The sequence below is a fragment of the Paramacrobiotus metropolitanus genome, unplaced genomic scaffold, assembly GCF_019649055.1.
Source record: "Paramacrobiotus metropolitanus isolate TYO unplaced genomic scaffold, Prichtersi_v1.0 Parri_scaffold0000016, whole genome shotgun sequence".
Classification (NCBI taxonomy): Eukaryota; Metazoa; Tardigrada; class Eutardigrada; order Parachela; family Macrobiotidae; genus Paramacrobiotus; species Paramacrobiotus metropolitanus.
Window position 1 is genome coordinate 1,043,251 of NW_026570236.1, and position 18,077 is coordinate 1,061,327.

The window sequence follows — 18,077 nt, forward strand, 5'->3', positions numbered from 1 at the left end:
GTCTAACTTAACATTTTTAGGCTGCAGGGTTTAGTCACAATTTTAGTGGTGCACCCAAGCAGACTGGAGATTTCGAGTTTTCAATGATGGGAAGCACCAAATTTTTTCAGATTCACCGTTTGTGAAACCTCCCGCGAAATTTAGCTCTGCCAATCGCTTACATGTTAGACTCAACAAAACGGACCGTAAAGACGAATGAGAACCGCAGCTTCTACATTGCATCTTGTGCGACGTAAATATGCGATGTACTGCAAATGCCGGATATACAAGTACGTCATACCTTACGATTAATTTCGTACAGCAGGGAGTTTGGAGTCGACGCATACCTATCCCTGTTATGGCGTTATCGGCTATGGGTGTTAACTCCAGATTGAAGAACCTACTGCAACACACCTTGTAGTAAAGAACGTGTTGCACACTTCCGGTTGAGGTTACGCTTTTATCTAAAACCTGGTTTGCCTTTCCTTAGAGCCCGATTGTGAATAGCTACATCGGTTGCACAATTGTCAAATCTGCCTGAAGTGGTCTGCCAAGAGACTTTGAAATACTTATATTTTGAGATTACCCTAATTATTTTATCTGTTAGCGTGAACTGTGTGCATGTAATCGTAGAAACCGCAGTTCGACCATGGAACTGGCAGCTAAAAACCAGTTTTAGCCCAACTGATGTCACAATGAGTCAGTATGATAAGCCGGTGACCACACAGCGCAAACAGCGAAGTTCAGCATGTGTTACTCGTTTGTTCGGGCGTAGGGCGTATTGAAACAGCTGCGGCCCTGGTTAACATAAATGCAACAGATACGTGTCATCATAACGTAAGCGTATTTCATATTGACCAATCACTGCGTGATTTTTGTCTGTCCTTTTGCCGTCCTTGCTATATCAATACAGAACCCTCGATATATATAACAATTTCAAGTTAAAAGTAGCAGCAGTTTTCAAGAATTTGCTGGTTTAATTAACAAAGGAATATGAAGCTTGCATTCAATATGGATGATATCTGTACGCGTCATCAGGAAAGCATTCCGGTTGCACTGGAAATGTGCACGATGCAAGAGAGGGATACGCAGGTTTATAAGGCTGTGCGAGAGGACACTAACGAGATTGTTGCAGCCCAAATCCTACTTCTGCACGTCGACAGCAGCATCAGGGATGAACAGGTTAAACGGTTGGAGAAGAACCTGGACCCTCTGCTGCAATTTCAGCATCCCAACGTAATGCGATACTTCAACCATCAGCAAGTTTCCTTGCAGGATGAAGTGAAATATCGGTTCCTTATGGAATTCTGTTCAGGTAATTATACGCAAAAAATCATAATATTACTGCTGCCTATACTATACGTACTGCGGCATGCAGAAGGTTGCACGAAATAAAAGAAAACTTTTACGAGAACAGTGTGCAAGTGGGCTAACAGAAACTTCTCTTCTTTTATTGCGAGCTACAGCAAGTTGAATATGACACACCGTGTGTGTAAACAGCTGCATATGTTTTGCATTGCATTGTAATGGGATTATTATTGTACTCTGTATCTTCGGGATACTGGAGAAAAATGTTCGCTAATTTGACAACGTTACAGCAACTCTTTCCTTTTGCAAGCTTTACTCTGCGTGGATGGGTTAGCCGTTAGGATAGAATTATTGTACATATGGTCCGAAATACAACTGCACGAAGCATTAATTAGATCACTTTTGTGACCTTTTTTTGTAAATTATTTCCAAGACAAGCTATTTCATATGACCAAGCAAGCAAGTTGATGGGCATGTATTAAAGCAAGTTTTTGTTCCCATCAACGTTTAGAATTATAATGGAAAAAATAAAACTCTCTCCTTGTAGAAGGTTTAATTATAGCTTTAAGGTTGTGCTAATATTAATGTGATCGGACCATATATATTATCCAAAATAAAACTGCATTATGAATTATGATTACCTAATTTGTGACCTTCCTTTAACTTGCGACGAATAACTGCATTAAATAAATCAATTATCAAAAACACAATGCGTCGTGCTGCTTATTGCATATTGGGCCCATTTAGGCGGAACATTACATAATTACGCGACGAAATCTCCCGTGACGGGACCATTGTTGGTAAACTGGACGCACCAGCTGCTTAACGGCCTTGCGTATCTACATCAGCACCATTACGTTCACCATCAAATCAACAGCATGCATGTGTTGCTGTCCTCAGCGGATCCCGCAACCTGTCATTTGAAAATCGCCGGCTTAGCTCATGTGAAAAAGGCTCTTGAACACGGCGGACGGTCAATGGATTCAAACTTAGGAATGACCACACGCTTCATGTCTCCGGAGGAGATCATGGGGTTAGGCGACGAAGTAGAAGAAAGTGTGGCACAAAAGACGGATATTTGGAGTCTGGGATGTGTGATGATTGAAATGGTAACCGGGACTATGCCGAAATTTCACAAATCCACTGGCGCGGACGCATTAATTGAAATCACTGGAGATCTGGCAGTGATGTACTTTGTCGGGAAAAACGGCAGCCCAACGATCCCTAGCGAAATATCCATAGAATGTGAAAATTTCATGAAGCAGTGTCTAAAGAATAACGGCACAGATAGGCCAAGCGCAGAAGAGCTTAAAGGTCACCCCTTTTTATCAGCCACTTAAATAAACAGAACGAAATAAAATTCCATCGCATTCGTACGCTACTACATATTTCCAAGATCTTTATTTCGGAGGTCAAACGGTTCGTTCGAAAAAATAGGATCTACGGTACCGGTCCGATTCAAAACTAGTTGATTAAAGTGAAAAAGATGCTAGAAATTAGGATGCTAGGAATTTGTGCCTTATTCTGCTAATCGACTCCACAACTTTATGCAGGGATTGCGACGCATATTCGGTCGCTGTTGACCAGTTTCTTTAACAATCGCAATCAGTTATTATAAGCTACGAGTAGAACGCCAAGAATTGAAGTCAGTGGAATTCTTCGTTTGCAGAGATTATTGACAAGGTCAATCCACGTATATTCTTGTATTTTACATAATTTCGGCAATGTACATAATTTATTCGGCAGTTTGTCCGTGGTATGGTCTTATCGCGTACTATTACGCCAGTATGTACTTACGGTTTCCGAAAACTGAATTCACTTCCATTTAGACAATAATATTGTATATGTGTCTACTATTACAATGACTGTTATTATTTGCAGTAAATACTTTTGCAGGCTTATAAAGCGAGTGCAGGTTTTACATAAATCCCATTAATTATGTCGTGCTAATGGTAAAATAAGTAGTCGGGGTTAAGCACCTTGACATATCATTAAAGACTGTGTAGAACAAAGTGGTTCTGTGTAGAACAAAAATATATTATGCAATACCGCAAAACTAGAAAATATTTCCAGGAAAACAACTTTGACCAAAGGTGTTTATGTTTCCATAAGTTTTCATTCCTTAGTCATTTGGGACTGTGACTGCAATAGCAAAAACGTAACGTAAATCTTCTTGATAAGCTGTTTCACTGAAAATACGTCTTCATAATAATTTGGTGCAGTGGTTACACAAAACAACACTAAGGGTGGGTCTCACATTCAAAGCGAATCTCGTTATGGTACGGTTGCTCAACCGCACGAGGTGGTTGTTTGCAGTGGCCACGCCTACAGATACGGTACGCGAAGCCACCTCGCGAGGTGGAGTTGCTGTATCGCAACTAGATTCGCTTTGAATGTGAGACCCACCCTAACTGGTACAGTTACTTGCCTGGCCAGGACACGAGAACAGGTTTTCTTCTGCGTTCTTGTAAAACTACTTGTACGGTAGTGTGTTGTCACTGCCAGTTCTTTTCGGCCACTTTTTCTGATGAAAAAGCGGGCCCACTAATAATAATTAGACTTATGAGCACACATGTAAACAGGCTCCCAAAGAGCGGACCGCCGGTTTCCCGTGAGCACGAGCTTTAATTCCTAGGTACGCAAAAAACGGGAAATTATGTACGTATGGTAGCGAGAGCACACGATGAACGATTTGACTTGCAATCGTTCAGATTATTTGAGAATTCCAGAAATTAATTATTCTTTTTATTGCCATCTTGGAAAACTGCGCAAAACGACCACTACATTAAAAAACAGGAACAAGAAAACAAATTGGGAGGAGCGGCACAAAAATATGACAAGTCATGGTACCGTTCTTGGCGCAGTGAACCCGTTGCCTGCAGCTTGCGCTGCAGAGCCACACGCAAGTGTACGCTTACGGCTCTCAAATTCCTGGATTTCCAATGTATTATTGTCTGATATCAGAATGCGCCGAATTCGGACGCCCAATGGCAGCAGTAGCTGGCATCGCGCCGAATAAAAGGCAAAAATACTGAGGGCAATGTAAAATCCAAAAAATAAAACAAGGTCCTAATCGGACCATCAAAAATAAAAGAAAGGGGCGGAAGTCAACTGGTAAGGAAACGTATACAGATACATTTTAATGTTTTAGTCGACCGTAGGGAACCGAAAGAAAGGTTAGGTTCTCTATGTTCAAGAGAACGGTTCAGTCCACCCAAAACTCACTTTTCTTAAAGGCTGGGCCGGCGACACCGAAAGTCTCAAAAGTTAAAGGAACAAACCATTCGAGTGAGAAAAGGTCCCAATCAGAAGGAAAGTTGTGCCAACGCAATAAATGTTGAAATTAAATAACTTTTGGATCGAGCAGCTGCATCTGGCATAATTCACGGCGATGTTATTATGTCATCCGCACTGAGAAACGAATGCTCTTTCAGCTCTACCGCAGACGGTCGATCGGCCGGGTTGTGCCGCAGGCAATTGCCGATGAAATCAGCGACCGGACCTGGCAAATTGTCAGGAATGACTGGCGATCCGCCCATAGCGACGAAATACATTACAGCGTGCATTCCGGTAAGTTCGCGACCATCGCTTATGTTGACAAACTTGGGAAGACGCCCAGTGACCATTTCGACGACGACACAGCCCAGACTCCAGATGTCAGTGCGTCGTCCAACATTATGCTTGTCTAGTTCGACGATGATCTCCGGTGACATGAACGCAAACGTTCCCTTATAGCCGGACACTTCGTTCACTTGTGTCGTTTCGGAGCGTAAGAACTTCATGTCACCCATATCACTGATTTTCAACTGGCACGTGCTTATATCCATGGATGACAATAAAATGTTGGAGCCTTTAATGTCGCGATGGACGCAATGCAAGTCATCATGCAAGTAAGCGATTCCTTCCACTAACTGCCGCGTCCATCTTCGCAGAAGTACCGGTGTCATCGTGATGGTCTTCACGATGTCAGAAAGGGGTGCACCTACGACAACGACCAGAATAGTTATAGTTAGTTTATACCATAGCAGTTATCTATCTTTTTGTAACATCTACCGTTTGCTCAATAAGAAGACTACGCTTTGCCATTAAATAAAACTCCAACATTCTTAGGAAGTAAGTACTGTTATCCGTTATCAGTTATATAGTGACAAGCACCGCCAGTAAATCACGGAGTGACCTTTGCAAAATTCCATAATGATGTGGTACTGTGGCAATCCGCTTTCGTGGCGTTCCGCATCACGTTGGCAATGGATATGGCGCACCAAGTTGGGATGATCTAATTTCCCAATTTTTTGCAGATGAGTTTGATAGTGTTTGATCTTCTTCTCCTGAGCGCTTTGGTCGAAATCCAGTAAAATACATTTAACAGCAACAACTTCATTGGTGTCGTTGCGTACGGCTTGATATGTTCTGCCTTCTTGACCTATCCCAATAAGTTTTTCCAGCCGAAGCGGTATAATATTGCTGCAGTCCTTTTCGAATACCATCTTTCTTATATAAAGCTTACTCGTAGTATTACTATTTCGGTTATTACTTACGAATTTATGATTTAAGTAAAAGCGCTTTGTTTCGTTTAATTAAAAGCAGATGGAGCGCTGCTGTAAAACAAGCGCGTTAGGGATAATTGTTTGTACTTTATATAGCCGATCCTACAATGACTCATGATAAGTTTGCTTGATTTAGCGGCACCTGTGAATATAAAGGTCAAATAACCTCTCCTATCAATGCTTGCAAACATGATAGCACCAGCATAAAACAAGCGCTGTGCATTCTGCACTTAGAATTTATCAACGAGGTTAGGCCAAACGTTTGACGATACATCAATTAGCCCTTAAGGTTAGAGAGCAACGATTGATAATTTAAGTTATCAACATTTCCTGTGATGAGTACTTACTGTTGGCCGATGTATATTCGCATTTGCGGAAACCTAGAGTACCCTAATTAATGCAAGAGGCTCGCTAAGGTTCAGTTCGTTTGGTTGGCGTATTACCGATAGATACGGGAGCGGTTTCGTAGCCATACGCGGTACAATAGAACACTTTATATTTGGGACAATATTTGTTTCCGTTAAGATAACCGGCAGACCAATGCATCATGCCCAAAATTTCAGCGGTGAATTATCAATGACACCCAAAGTGATCACATAAAAAAGTCGGTGTGTTCTGATCAGTTTGTCTGTACTTAGTGAATCTGTACGCTTTTCATATTTTTGTACTGACACCAGGGCCATCCGAGCGCGCAGGTCCACCTACTCTAGTGCACATCCGAAATCCTCGCCTCATAAACGTTATTCAGACTGAGCACGAAAAGGGAACAAGGAATTGCAGTTGTCTCCGAATTGCAGTTGTCTCAAATCTTTCGAAATACACTATATAGAATCTATTGTCGAGTCGAGAGACCCGAATCTTCCCAAAACGAATTTTTCTTAATCTTTGCGGTACTAAACTTAGATTAGGGTGTCAGTTCCGTTGGAATGGTGGCGTATAACGTTTATAAATCTAACCTAAAAGTCAGAATTTTATGGTACATTGTTAATTTTGGTAAAGAAGTTATATTCGGGATGACGATCGCCCTCGAGAATCTATCCCCCATGACCTTCCGATATTCGAAGGCAACTGCGGAGAACAGTAATTCCTAGTACAGAATCTATTTTACGGTTGCGACCAATTTTTTATTAATCAACAAAATAAAACAGATGTCAAAACACAAGTTTCGCACCAGCAACGCTAAAATACGTAGTTTAATGTTTAGTTAAACTGCAACGCTAATAACGTAACTCCGAGGTACTCATTGCCAAGCGTGAACGAACCCCATGCCAAATGTGCCACTAGTTTTCGCAACGCGATATTGAAAGAATTGTGAAGTACGGAAAAAACCAAACAACTGCCATCAAAACATTGAGTTCGGCCCAGGCAGCCGCAATCCTTAAGCACCGAGTTGTTTGTACAATTCCGGAACGTAATCATCCCATTCGGCTTCGTAGAAATTGCCGGCCACCGGATCACCCAGTTTATACTTCTCAGCAAAACTGGCGATCTTGAATTTCCCGCGCCCGTCACCGGATCGATTCGTTAAATGTTTCTCGGATGGGGAAATTTTGCCGGGCTGCTTGTATGCCAGCATAACATAACGATGCTTTCCTGAAACAAGTCATCCAGCTTAACAGCACAGTAACCTCCCAGCAGGTGACTTCAAACGACAAACACAATGCTAACACTATTCAGAAGTAAAAAATTTTCTGAAGTAAAGCTACAAAACAAAAAAATATGACAGCAACACTAGAGTACATTCAGTACAGTACAATATAATATGCAAGCAGCTGACATGTTTATGTGCAAATAGTATGCGTGAACAAGAACCGAAAAACGTTGTTTTACTACAGATACTGCATACATTACAATGCACACAGTTCATTTGCAATAATGCAATTAATTTACGAGGTTTTCGTGGTACAGTGATTTCGGCTAAATAGCGAAACAATCAAATTGTTAAAGCAGCGAAGTCGCTTCTGAAAACGATCAGCGCGCGCGTTAAAACTACATTAGATAAAAAAAAATTATTTTTATCATAACAGTAAATTAATGTAACAAAACAATAAATTAATGTAAATTAGAAATTTATTTTTGCAAAAAAACAAAAACGCATTTACACAAATTTGATAAAAAAACAAAAACTTCATACAAGATGACTAAAATCACCGACTGCAATTTTAGCTTGTACAGTAAGTTCGTCTCAGATAAAACATCCACAAAGAATTAGTATAACTCTGAAATAAGTTTGAATTTTATAAAGCCACACTTACCCGTTTTCTCAGGTGGTCCACTGCCGACATACTCCGACATAACCTGTCCTTCCTTAATGTTACAACCCGGAATGTTCACCACCAACCAGTGATGCCACTCGCGAAATTTGGGATCACTGCGGCTGGGGGCATCCGGATCTGCAAGTAGTAGAAGTACACGCAATTATTACCAGTTGAACGTACGCGTCTGCAGGTGATGTACTGTGCAGCCAAAACCAAGCTTCTGTTAGTTTTTTATCACAGCCTGGCGTCTGCTACAATTTACTGTCATTATTTTTTTCCTCCGCGGAAACATTTTCGCAAAAGTACAGAGTTGAGGATTAGTGAAAAGCTTAAGTTGACAATCCCTCGACATCAATCAGTACAGTGCAGAATTTCAGATACGTATCAGCAGTCAAAAAAAATTCACTCCTTTCACACCATTATTCAAATAAGTCACATTATAAGTGTTTAATTTTTCAAATCAATTTGACTAATTTGAGGTAAATATCAAGAGGGAGAAACTCTACTAAAAAGCTGCGAAGAAGGATGAGTAAAAATTCTCAGTGCATTACCTGTCATGCACAGCGTGTACAGATCCTTATCGTTCGCTTTCCAGTGCACTTCCGGTTGGTCTTTCACCTGTCGTGGCTTCAGTTCGTTGCCCAGCTCCATCTTCGCTCCTGATGGGTATTTCACCTTAAAAAAATGTCACAATACGATTACAGGCATTACATACAAATTTTTCGGAGCCGTTCTTCTATTAATTAAATAACCACTGTATCTGAAAGGAACATGAACAGTTAACTCTGTACGCGAAATGCCAAAATTCGTAATCCGCAAGTTTCGCGATTTATCACATGATTCACACCTCACTTCTTAAAAACAACCGAACAGCTTTGCTATACAGATACTAGTACGCGCAATCACAATAATAACCGACCCAGGTACCCACTGTTTTTTTAAGGACCCGCGTTTAGTAAACAATCATTCTAACTTACAAGCGCTTACATCAATCACTCCGACAGGGGCCGTAGAAATCACGTCGGGGACGATGCCCGCCTTGGCAAACTTCTCTTCCGTCATTTTGCCAGCTGATGCAAAACTCCGACGAATAATCTGCGCGGAGGATCTGCCAAGAACACCCAGAAACATTGTTACAAAATAGTTCAATCAATCTTGGTGAAGAAATGGCATGCAAAGTGGGAAGAAGACAGAATATGCGAAGCAATTTACCGATGAACGACTGCGATAAAATGATTTTGACTTCCGAAGGAGCACTTTCCAAATGCTAAAAACTGCTTACACCGGAGCAAAGCAGAATGGTTTTCGGCCAGCTGTAGCAAAGCTGACTTCGTATTTAAGTTCTTTATGAATATCAACCGGTTGAACCATTGCGACCCAGGGCGGTTGCCAATAGTGCTAGATGGGGCCGGGCCCTGGATACGGGATGGCACGCTGTTCTGGTGAAGCTACGGAGCGTTCTTTGCATGCCGTATGCGTCAAATGAAAACTCCCGTTATTGCACTCACACTCCGTCTCACAGTCAGTGCACTTCTGTCTGAAATAAATATTTTTATCGACAAGTGTCACAAGTCGGAAAATTATTTTTTAGTCCACCGACCACCGTCATTCTTTTTTCCAGAAAAAGAACAGAATTGGGATGTGTCAAAAAGCATATTTTTACAATATTTGGTAACGTTTTTGCTGAATGTAGAATTGTAGATTGCAGATAACAGGCTCGTGGTTTTTCCGTTTTTCCATCGGCTAACAGGCAGTAACAGCCAAGACCGCCCTAATCGGTGCGTTACGCATAAAGACGAGACGCTGAGTAATGCGAGCCTTTGTTTACTTGCTCGTATGCTATGCGACCAAAAAATTTTATGTAAAAGGCTCCTGCTTGTAGCGGACGTCATCACGCGTCCTAAGGCTGAGCGCACGTATCCGCGTATGCGTGCATGTTATGCACACGTATGAAGACTTAGCGACTTTTTAAAACTGAAGCAATTCCAGTCCATTCTGCTTTCACAACATAACTGGAATCTAGAATATTCTGGCATCAGAAGTGAACTCGCACAGCTATGTGCCATAAAAGCAATTACAACCGCTATTAGCTCATGATATAATTAAAAAAAGTGAACATGTTTTCGTCCTGAAACATTATTAGAACAAACAGGATATCACTGAACATTAATTTAATTCTTTTTAATCAGACAAATACATTCGGGTACCACAGTTTTGCGAGCCCATCGTGGATTTTTGCAAGCTGCCTCAAGATAATAAAAACTCAGGATAATATCACGTTCTTGGAATAATTTTAAAAAAACTTTCAAAAAACAAGATCCATTGGTCGCTTATTCTACAAATTCCAATAAATTCTAGACATGGCTGTTCTTTAACGGCAAGGCAATCTACAGGCCAAAGCGTATAAGTACATTTAAGTCACAGCGTACAGCATAGTTTATCCCATAGTGAACTACATAGGTGATCCCACAGTTTATCCCGCAGTAAACCACACAGTTAAACGCACAGTTCTTCCAACAGTAAACCCCACAGTGTATTCCGAAGTTCTTCGGGTATCGTTTTCGCGTGTAATCCAATCTGTAGTAAACAATACAATATATTCCACATAACATCTCAAATTTTTTTATTTTATTTTGCAATATTTTGTAGCCTCACAGGGATACTCGTTTATGCAATTTTACAAACAAAACAACTACTAAAGTTTATATGCAGTTGCCGACTCGCGTTTGCACTTCTGATCTGTAATACGCAATGTTAAATAAATACATAAGAGACCTCACAACAGTTGAATTATTGCATTTAGTATTTAATATAATTTTTTATGAACACAAACTTAAATAAAATTTATATCTGCAAACAGTTTCTGAATTATTATTGGGATCAAAACATTAACGAAGCACCATACATCAAGTACTTTTATGACTAGGCACATAGTCATAGCTCCGGCATGTTGTTCCGGTAGTTCTGTAAAAAAAATCGAATCTACAGCTAGGCACATAGCTGTAGATTCGATTTTTTTACAGAACTACCGGAACAAACATGCCGGAGCTTCGCTAAAACAAAGAAATTTACTTTACATGCCTGCCACTGTTCCTAATAACAGCGTTTACGAATTGCTTACAGTTTTTGCGCAAATACCTGGCACAAGTGATTGTGAATAAATCATCTTTGTTTTAAAACTACTTTAATATAAATGTTTTTTGAAAAAAGTAGTGTTTTAAAAAATACTGCAAAAAATATTGCTACAAAATATTGTATTGTTTACTACGGATTGACTTGCTCGTGAAAACGTTATGCAAAGAACTCCGGAATACACTGTGGGGTTTACTGCTGGACGAACGGTGCGGTTAACTGTGTGGTTTACTGCGGGATAAACTGCGGGCTCAACTATGTAGTTCACTATGGGATAAATAATGCGGTACGCTTTGATTAAAATGTCTACACTTTGGCCTGTAGATTGACTTGCAGTCAAAAGAACAGCCATGTATAGAACTTATTGGATTCTCTAGAACTAAACGCGACCCATGGGTCTTGCGTCTTGAAAGTCTTTTTTTCAAATTATTCCAAGAACATGATATTATCTTGAGATTTTGTTGCCTTGAGGCAGTTTCCAAAAACCCACGATGAGCTCAACAGAGATTGTGGTACCCGAATGTATTTGTCTGAATAAAACAATTGAATTACTTTTCAGTGGCATTCTGTTTGTTTTAATAATATTGCAAGACTAGGAAAAAACGTTCACTTTTGTTAATTATATCAAGAACTAATAGCAGTTGTAATTGCTTTTTCATTTTCTTATGGAACATAACTATGCGAGTTCACTTCTGGTGCCAGAATATTCTGGATTCCAGTTATGTTGTGAAAGCAGAATGGACTGGAATTGCTTCAGTTTTAAAAAGTCGCTAAGTCTTCATACGTGTGCATAACATGCACGCATACGCGGATACGTGCGCTCAGCCTTAGGACGCGTGATGACGTCCGCTACAAGCAGGAGCCTTTTACATAAAATTTTTTGGTATGCTATGCGCGCTTGCTTGCAATGCTTTCTTCGTTCCTGGAAACGTAAACATACCGGAAAAACCTGATGGCTTATTGTTTTGTTGCAAATCCAGATGATTGTATCAAACAAATTCTAATTCTTTTTCACTGTCAATCAATTCACGCTTCCAAAGGGACATTTGCCCTCTAGGTTTTGCTACATATGGTTTTTATGCATGATTGGCGACATTGGAAGTATCGTTTCAGAGCATAGTCCATTTCTATCATCTTGTACTCTAGTCTTTTAATCGACAACTGCCAAAATGATTGAATACCTATTATTTCCGGCGGTAGCTCTCATTGTGGCCGTTATTGCGGCCTTTGCTTATGTATTCAAAACACGGCCTGGACAGGATGGAACTCCGCCTGGACCCATGGGTATGTATGTTTTTCGGGAATTACTACGAATATAATATTCGTAAAGTTTTTAATTTAGTAATTTTAGTTAGTAATTTAGCCTAACATTTGTGATTTGAATATTCCTAAATTATTTGGGAATATTCGAATGTCCTTAATTTCAGCCATGAATTTTTTGCTGTTGCATTGACTGTTAATTTACCTTTTATGTTAATCGGCATGTGCTTAGATTAGATAGAGGCACATAACTGTCTTCTGATTTGTTTGATTTTATAATTTTCATTATGTATTTTTAATATATCAGCTGACTTGGTCGGTCGTTTAAATAATTTTCCATAATATTTTGGGTCGTCTTTAGGACATCTTAGAATTTTTTTTGTTAGAACGTGGCTGTGATTACACATCACTTGATAATTAAAAAATTTGAAACATTTTTCGAGTGTGACAAGGTTGGCGAAAATTAACCAATTAGTGACTTAGTCAGTTAATTTTCGTGATCTCTTTGTTGAGCGTAGGGCGGCGTACTCGGTTTTATGGCGTTTGTTAAAGCAAAGTTACCCTTTTTACTAGAGACATGTGTTTTGCAGGCATCCCATTTTTGGGATACATACCATTTTTGGGGAGTTATCCATGGATCGGGCTGGAGAAATTACGGGACAAATATCCGAAACTGGTAGCACTGTATATGGGAAAGGACTATACAGTCGTTCTGCAGGACTACGAAGCGGTAGAAGCGGCGCTTATCAAGCAGGACGAAATGTATCGCGGTCGACCGGAAGCGTTTCTTTTACGCTATTTTCAATCCGGCAGAGACGGAGAAGTGCATGGTACGGTATTTCAAAAGGTTTTAATAGGTGGTAGTGGTTTTAGGAATGACAAGGCTTTTTTGCATAATTATAATATTTTTATTTATTAGTAGGTGATAGATATTGTTTTTAATTTTCGAGACAAGTACTAGAACTCTGAATTGTGAAGGTTCTTGAGAATTTGATAATTGAATAGAATTTATGTTTGTAAAGATTTTCAACTTCTTGACTGACTATTTTGTCGAGATGAAGCTCCAGATACATATGTATTGCATTTGCCTGGTAAATTTAGACGGTACATAACGTACTTGTCAGGGACGCACATCAAAAACGACGATTTATCCATTTATATATGTTTTAATATCTGTTATTTGCAGGAGTGTTGTTTCTTGAGGGGCCTAAATGGGAAGCCACACATGCGTATCTGCGCGAAACCTTACGCGACGATCTGGGAGCGTACACTCGTAAAATGGATGACATCTGCGTGGAGGAATGTCAGAAGATGATGCAGCGGTTTTTGGAACAGCGCGGCGCCTTCGTCCCCGACGACTTGATTTATCATGCCAAAATGAATGCCATGGGTCGACTGATGTTTGGGCGGCCCCTCAGCGATGCGGAATTCGACAGGATAACCAAGCATGACGATACAGCGTTTGCCCAGCTGGCCGGCGGTGTTGTCACCATGTACGTAATTCCGATTAGTGCACTGTAGTTTTATTCGACCACAATGTTTTTTTTGGTATTTTTGTCCGTAGTTTATATTACAGTACTATAATCTCTGTATTGGGTCCGTTGCAATGATGCATCGTTATGGTAAAATTAAGTGCGATCGTTCTTAAGGAGGTTTAAGTATGTTTACGTCGACGGTGTCGACGCATTCCTGTATGATTCTCCTGTATTTGGATGGTTAATGATGTTTACTTGAGCCGTTTTGCGCATGATATTTGTAGCACCTCTCGCGTATGAATATGGAAACGAATTTAAACAGCTCTTTATATTTTTATATATAGGTATCCTTGGACGAGATTCATCCCCGGTCCAACAATGAAGGGATGGACAGATGTGCAGTATGCCGTCGAACAGCGTTTTCAGTTAATGGAGAAAGAACTGGCCGAACACACGGCTACCTACCAGCAGGGAGTTATTCGCGATTTTATGGATGCCTATTTGCGGCATATTAAGGAAGGCGATAATAAGGACCAACTGGCTATGCAAAGTGAGATATTTGTAGGGCGTTGGCATTTTTCAGGGGCACTGTCACAGCTGAAATATGTAATCTTTCGAAATATCACATAAATGCATTTGTAGAATTGTTTTGTACTATCATTTTTTGTCATAAATTGGACAATCGATCAGCGTTTTTTTGGCCAACTGTTCGTTCTTGAGTTGATGTACTTTCATCCAATTTTAGATAATGATGACTTGATGTGCACCGCGGCTGCGGCATTTGCTGCCGGTTCAGAGGCGACGACGGTTTCGTTGTTGTGGGGCGTTCTCTACCTGGTGGCCCATCCGGAAGTTCAGAAGAAAGTTCACGAGGAATTGGACCGGGTTATTGGTCGGAGTCGCGCCGTGCATTACGATGATATAGGTAAGAAATAAATGAGAAATGAATAAAGAAATAAATCATTGGTGAGAAATAAATTGGTGCACAAGCAGCACAACTACTATACTTCGTCTGTTATACAAGGACTGTGGTTTCGTGTGTCGTCGTGTTACTTGTCAACAATTTTTATCGTTTACAAAATGCCTCGTTTAAGGTTTTGTTTATCTGTGTGTTTCGTATGCAATTCTTTGTGAAACCAGGGCATTAATTTTAAACCATAACCATAAATTCTTGGCTAAAACTAATAATGTGAGGCACTGTCGTAGAGGAAAAGTAGGGTAATGTCGGTCTTATTTTTTATTATTTTGTTCGTTTAGATAATCTGCCATACACGGCTGCAACGGTGTACGAGTATCTCCGCCTGGGTGGCAGCGCTCCACTGGGTAATCCTCGATCGACATTTGAGGAGACCGAGCTGCTGGGATACCGTATTCCAAAACGCACCCAGATTTTACCCAATTTGCACGCCATTAACCGTAATCCGCAGTATTATGATGATCCGCTCAGTTTCAAGCCGGAACGCTTCATTGGACCGGATGGAGAAGTGCACTTACCGAAACAGTTCATGCCGTTCTCCGTCGGTATGTTAAAAAATACAGAATCTGTCACCTCCAGACTGTAGATTCACTTAATGTTGCATAGAGATACACTTAATGTTGCGCAGACTAAAAGATTTGATCTTAGTTTACCGCTGCCGTTTTCATTGCTCTTCGATTCCGTTAATTTTCAACATGCCTGTTTTTTTATAACGTGGTGATGTTCGATTTCACCTTTGGTTTAATTATGAAGTAGACTACAGAAGTACAGAAAAAGTGTATTGTTTTTCAGGCACGCGTTTCTGTCCCGGGGTGGATGCGGCGAAGACCCTGACTTTCACCTTCTTCGCCAATATGATGCACAAACTGGACATCCGGTCAGCCAAAGGACAGGATCTGCCGCCGTTTGATGAATATCGTGTGGGAATCTCATCGCGTCCGCTGGAATTCAAAATTGAAGCTGTAGAACGTGGTACTGGATTTTGATGTATTAAATTGGTCTCGTGTTCTTGCAGGATGTTTAATAACAGTTGTAGCAAATATTTATGCTTTTACTAGGGTAATGGAAAGTTTTTGTACATATTTCTGTGTCTGTGTTTTTCTCAGTTTTGCGTTAAATATCTGTCCGTGATGCCTTCTGTACAGCAGTACTGTCCACGAATGGTCAAGATCTTCGAGTTTTGGTGCCTTCTGATTAGTATTAAAGGTAAAACTTTTCGCGCAAATCATGCGAATGAAGTTTTTGCATAATGTTTAAATATTTAAGGAAGGCATATTAAAAAATGCGATAATAAGGAGAAAGGACTCTGAGTGAAATAGAAGTATCGTCGAGGCGATTGCCGGAATTGTTGAGCCTTTCACCACGCAGAGCCAGAACTCGTTAGAAATGTCACATTACGAAAATTTGTTTTTTCCGAAAAAGTTAAAATAAATTGTAATATCCATTGAAGTGAGTAATTTGCACCGAGCGCGAAGCGCGAGGTGCTGCAATTAAGCCTTCGTCAAGGGGAAAAATTTTGTCTGTCGCCCACGAAGAGCGTGGGTCACGCTTTTCCAATTCCACAAGTTCTCATGTCCGTTGGAAGTGGTATTGCAGAGCAAACGTGCTGTTGAATGGATGTGGTTTACATCGCTTTTTAATGGTACTGGAAGCGCGCAATAATTCTTGGTGTTGTTAGACTCGTTATTAATTCTGAATTTAAATTTTCATGGTTTTTAAATTTTGATTTTGTAATCTGCATTGCGAAATTTTGTTGGTGAGAATTTCAATAAAAACCATTTACTTTTATCTCCAGCGAAATCTGTTGCAAATGACTTACGAAATATGCTACTCTGCATCCTGACAATCCCCAGATTGTCTGCAGATCTCGCCCATCATACTGTGGAGTATGCCAGCCACATCTTGCAACATCCTCGACTGCCATCAGAACTGGGTTCGCCGTTTGCCACTCGTCCGGATCTTCTGACTATGTCGGCCGGTTGGGATAAGATTCTACTTTCTTGACAGGTGAGAAGAACCCCCCGACTAAAATGCCTTTCTAAGTTTAGGCATTGACTACTTCAACCTCGACACCTGTTGTATTGGCCTTTCGTGACGCTCCGTTGTATGTGAGTTCTGGGAATTTACCGTGGTTCGCGTCTACCGTACTGTCGATAGTGTCGTATTTTTACAACAGTTCTGCATTATGCGCAACTGAAAGATGGTAAACAGTTTTTTTGTCTTCTTGCAGATTTGTGGGCTCGTACGTGTTTGGCTTGTGCGTGTTTGTCTTCCGCGTGAATTTTTCGTATCGGATCCTGTTTACTACCTAGCGATGCTGTGGGTAAGATTCATTTACAAGTTAGCAGTAATATTTGCAATGTTGTTTGAAGCAAAGTGTGGAATAATTTTTTAAAAAAACAAATAATAAAATATTCAGGCTTATGCTTTTTATATCGAAATGATGTCAGCTTTTTATATCGAATTCTCTTTGCAGTTTCACTTTTCATCGCATCGCTGCGCAGCCTTTTGTTATATTGCGTCGCCATTATCAAGTTAACCCGGGGAAGTTTCTCTCTGCTCTTTCTCTTTTGACGGAATCACCAAGAGCTGCCGTCGACGACGTATAACGGACGAAAGAATGGTCTAAAGAATGGATCCGTTGTCTTGTGAATTTGTACAATACCGAGAGCCTCAATTTTTTGTTGACACTTCAAGAGAAAGAAGAAAAGCGTTTGCGTGAGAAAGGAACCTGCTATCTTGACAAGTTTGAGGATCTGCTCCCGTATGCTAGAACGTCCGTTGGCCGGAGCCTTACTTCAAGCCGTGCGGAACTGTACACTTCAACCACAACTGAATTTGAACTGCAACGAATGCTTCTGTATCTCAACGCGATTAAGGCAAAGATCAGTGAACTGGAGAAAAAGAAGGTTGTGGCCGATAAAAAAAATTAATTTTGAACTGAAACGTGATGTCAAAATGTGATTGGGTTGTGTAATATGGTAAAATCCGAAGCCCATTGGAAGAATACGCAGCGCTGAATGTTGTCGATAAACCTAAGCCGTGTTTTTTATTGTTCCACCTGATCAAAAGCATGCTTGCTCTGAGGCGGGATGCCACAAAATGTGATTGTTAGTTTCAATAAAGATGCTTTCAGTTAGAT

At 40.4% G+C, this 18,077-nt stretch overlaps 4 protein-coding genes and 1 long non-coding RNA gene across 6 annotated transcripts; 3 read left to right on the top strand and 2 right to left on the bottom strand.

Moving 5' to 3' along the window:
- Positions 1-90: 90 nt before the first annotated feature.
- Positions 91-2,658, top strand: LOC129585183 (uncharacterized). Of its 2 annotated transcripts, XM_055477775.1 has the most exons (3): positions 91-269; positions 1,115-1,294; positions 2,035-2,658. In XM_055477775.1, exons 1-3 carry the CDS (start codon positions 239-241, stop codon positions 2,625-2,627), a joined length of 804 nt encoding a protein of 267 aa, XP_055333750.1. In that variant the 5' UTR covers positions 91-238; the 3' UTR covers positions 2,628-2,658. The 2 variants fall into 2 exon arrangements, with proteins under 2 accessions (XP_055333750.1, XP_055333749.1); XM_055477774.1 differs by having other exon boundaries at positions 91-1,294.
- Positions 2,659-4,293: 1,635 nt separating this feature from the next.
- On the bottom strand, positions 4,294-5,865 carry LOC129585381 (uncharacterized). The gene is made up of 2 exons (XM_055478034.1): positions 5,465-5,865; positions 4,294-5,269 (listed from the first exon to the last, which is right to left on the bottom strand). Exons 1-2 carry the CDS (start codon positions 5,772-5,774, stop codon positions 4,671-4,673), a joined length of 909 nt encoding a protein of 302 aa, XP_055334009.1. The 5' UTR covers positions 5,775-5,865; the 3' UTR covers positions 4,294-4,670.
- Positions 5,866-6,943: 1,078 nt separating this feature from the next.
- Positions 6,944-9,751, bottom strand: LOC129585384 (protein D2-like). Its single transcript, XM_055478038.1, has 5 exons — positions 9,305-9,751; positions 9,080-9,200; positions 8,644-8,767; positions 8,090-8,227; positions 6,944-7,427 (listed from the first exon to the last, which is right to left on the bottom strand). The coding sequence occupies exons 2-5, from the start codon at positions 9,152-9,154 to the stop codon at positions 7,213-7,215; spliced, it is 552 nt and encodes a 183-aa protein (XP_055334013.1). The 5' UTR covers positions 9,155-9,200; positions 9,305-9,751; the 3' UTR covers positions 6,944-7,212.
- A 2,389-nt stretch (positions 9,752-12,140) lies between these two features.
- LOC129585379 (cytochrome P450 2J6-like) lies at positions 12,141-16,154 on the top strand. Its single transcript, XM_055478032.1, has 7 exons — positions 12,141-12,508; positions 13,075-13,314; positions 13,671-13,977; positions 14,304-14,509; positions 14,705-14,884; positions 15,217-15,480; positions 15,728-16,154. The coding sequence occupies exons 1-7, from the start codon at positions 12,394-12,396 to the stop codon at positions 15,919-15,921; spliced, it is 1,506 nt and encodes a 501-aa protein (XP_055334007.1). The 5' UTR covers positions 12,141-12,393; the 3' UTR covers positions 15,922-16,154.
- A 446-nt stretch (positions 16,155-16,600) lies between these two features.
- On the top strand, positions 16,601-17,935 carry LOC129585385 (uncharacterized). The gene is made up of 3 exons (XR_008690015.1): positions 16,601-16,942; positions 17,166-17,258; positions 17,412-17,935. It is a non-coding gene; the product is annotated as an uncharacterized LOC129585385 (long non-coding RNA).
- The last annotated feature ends 142 nt before the right edge of the window (positions 17,936-18,077 follow it).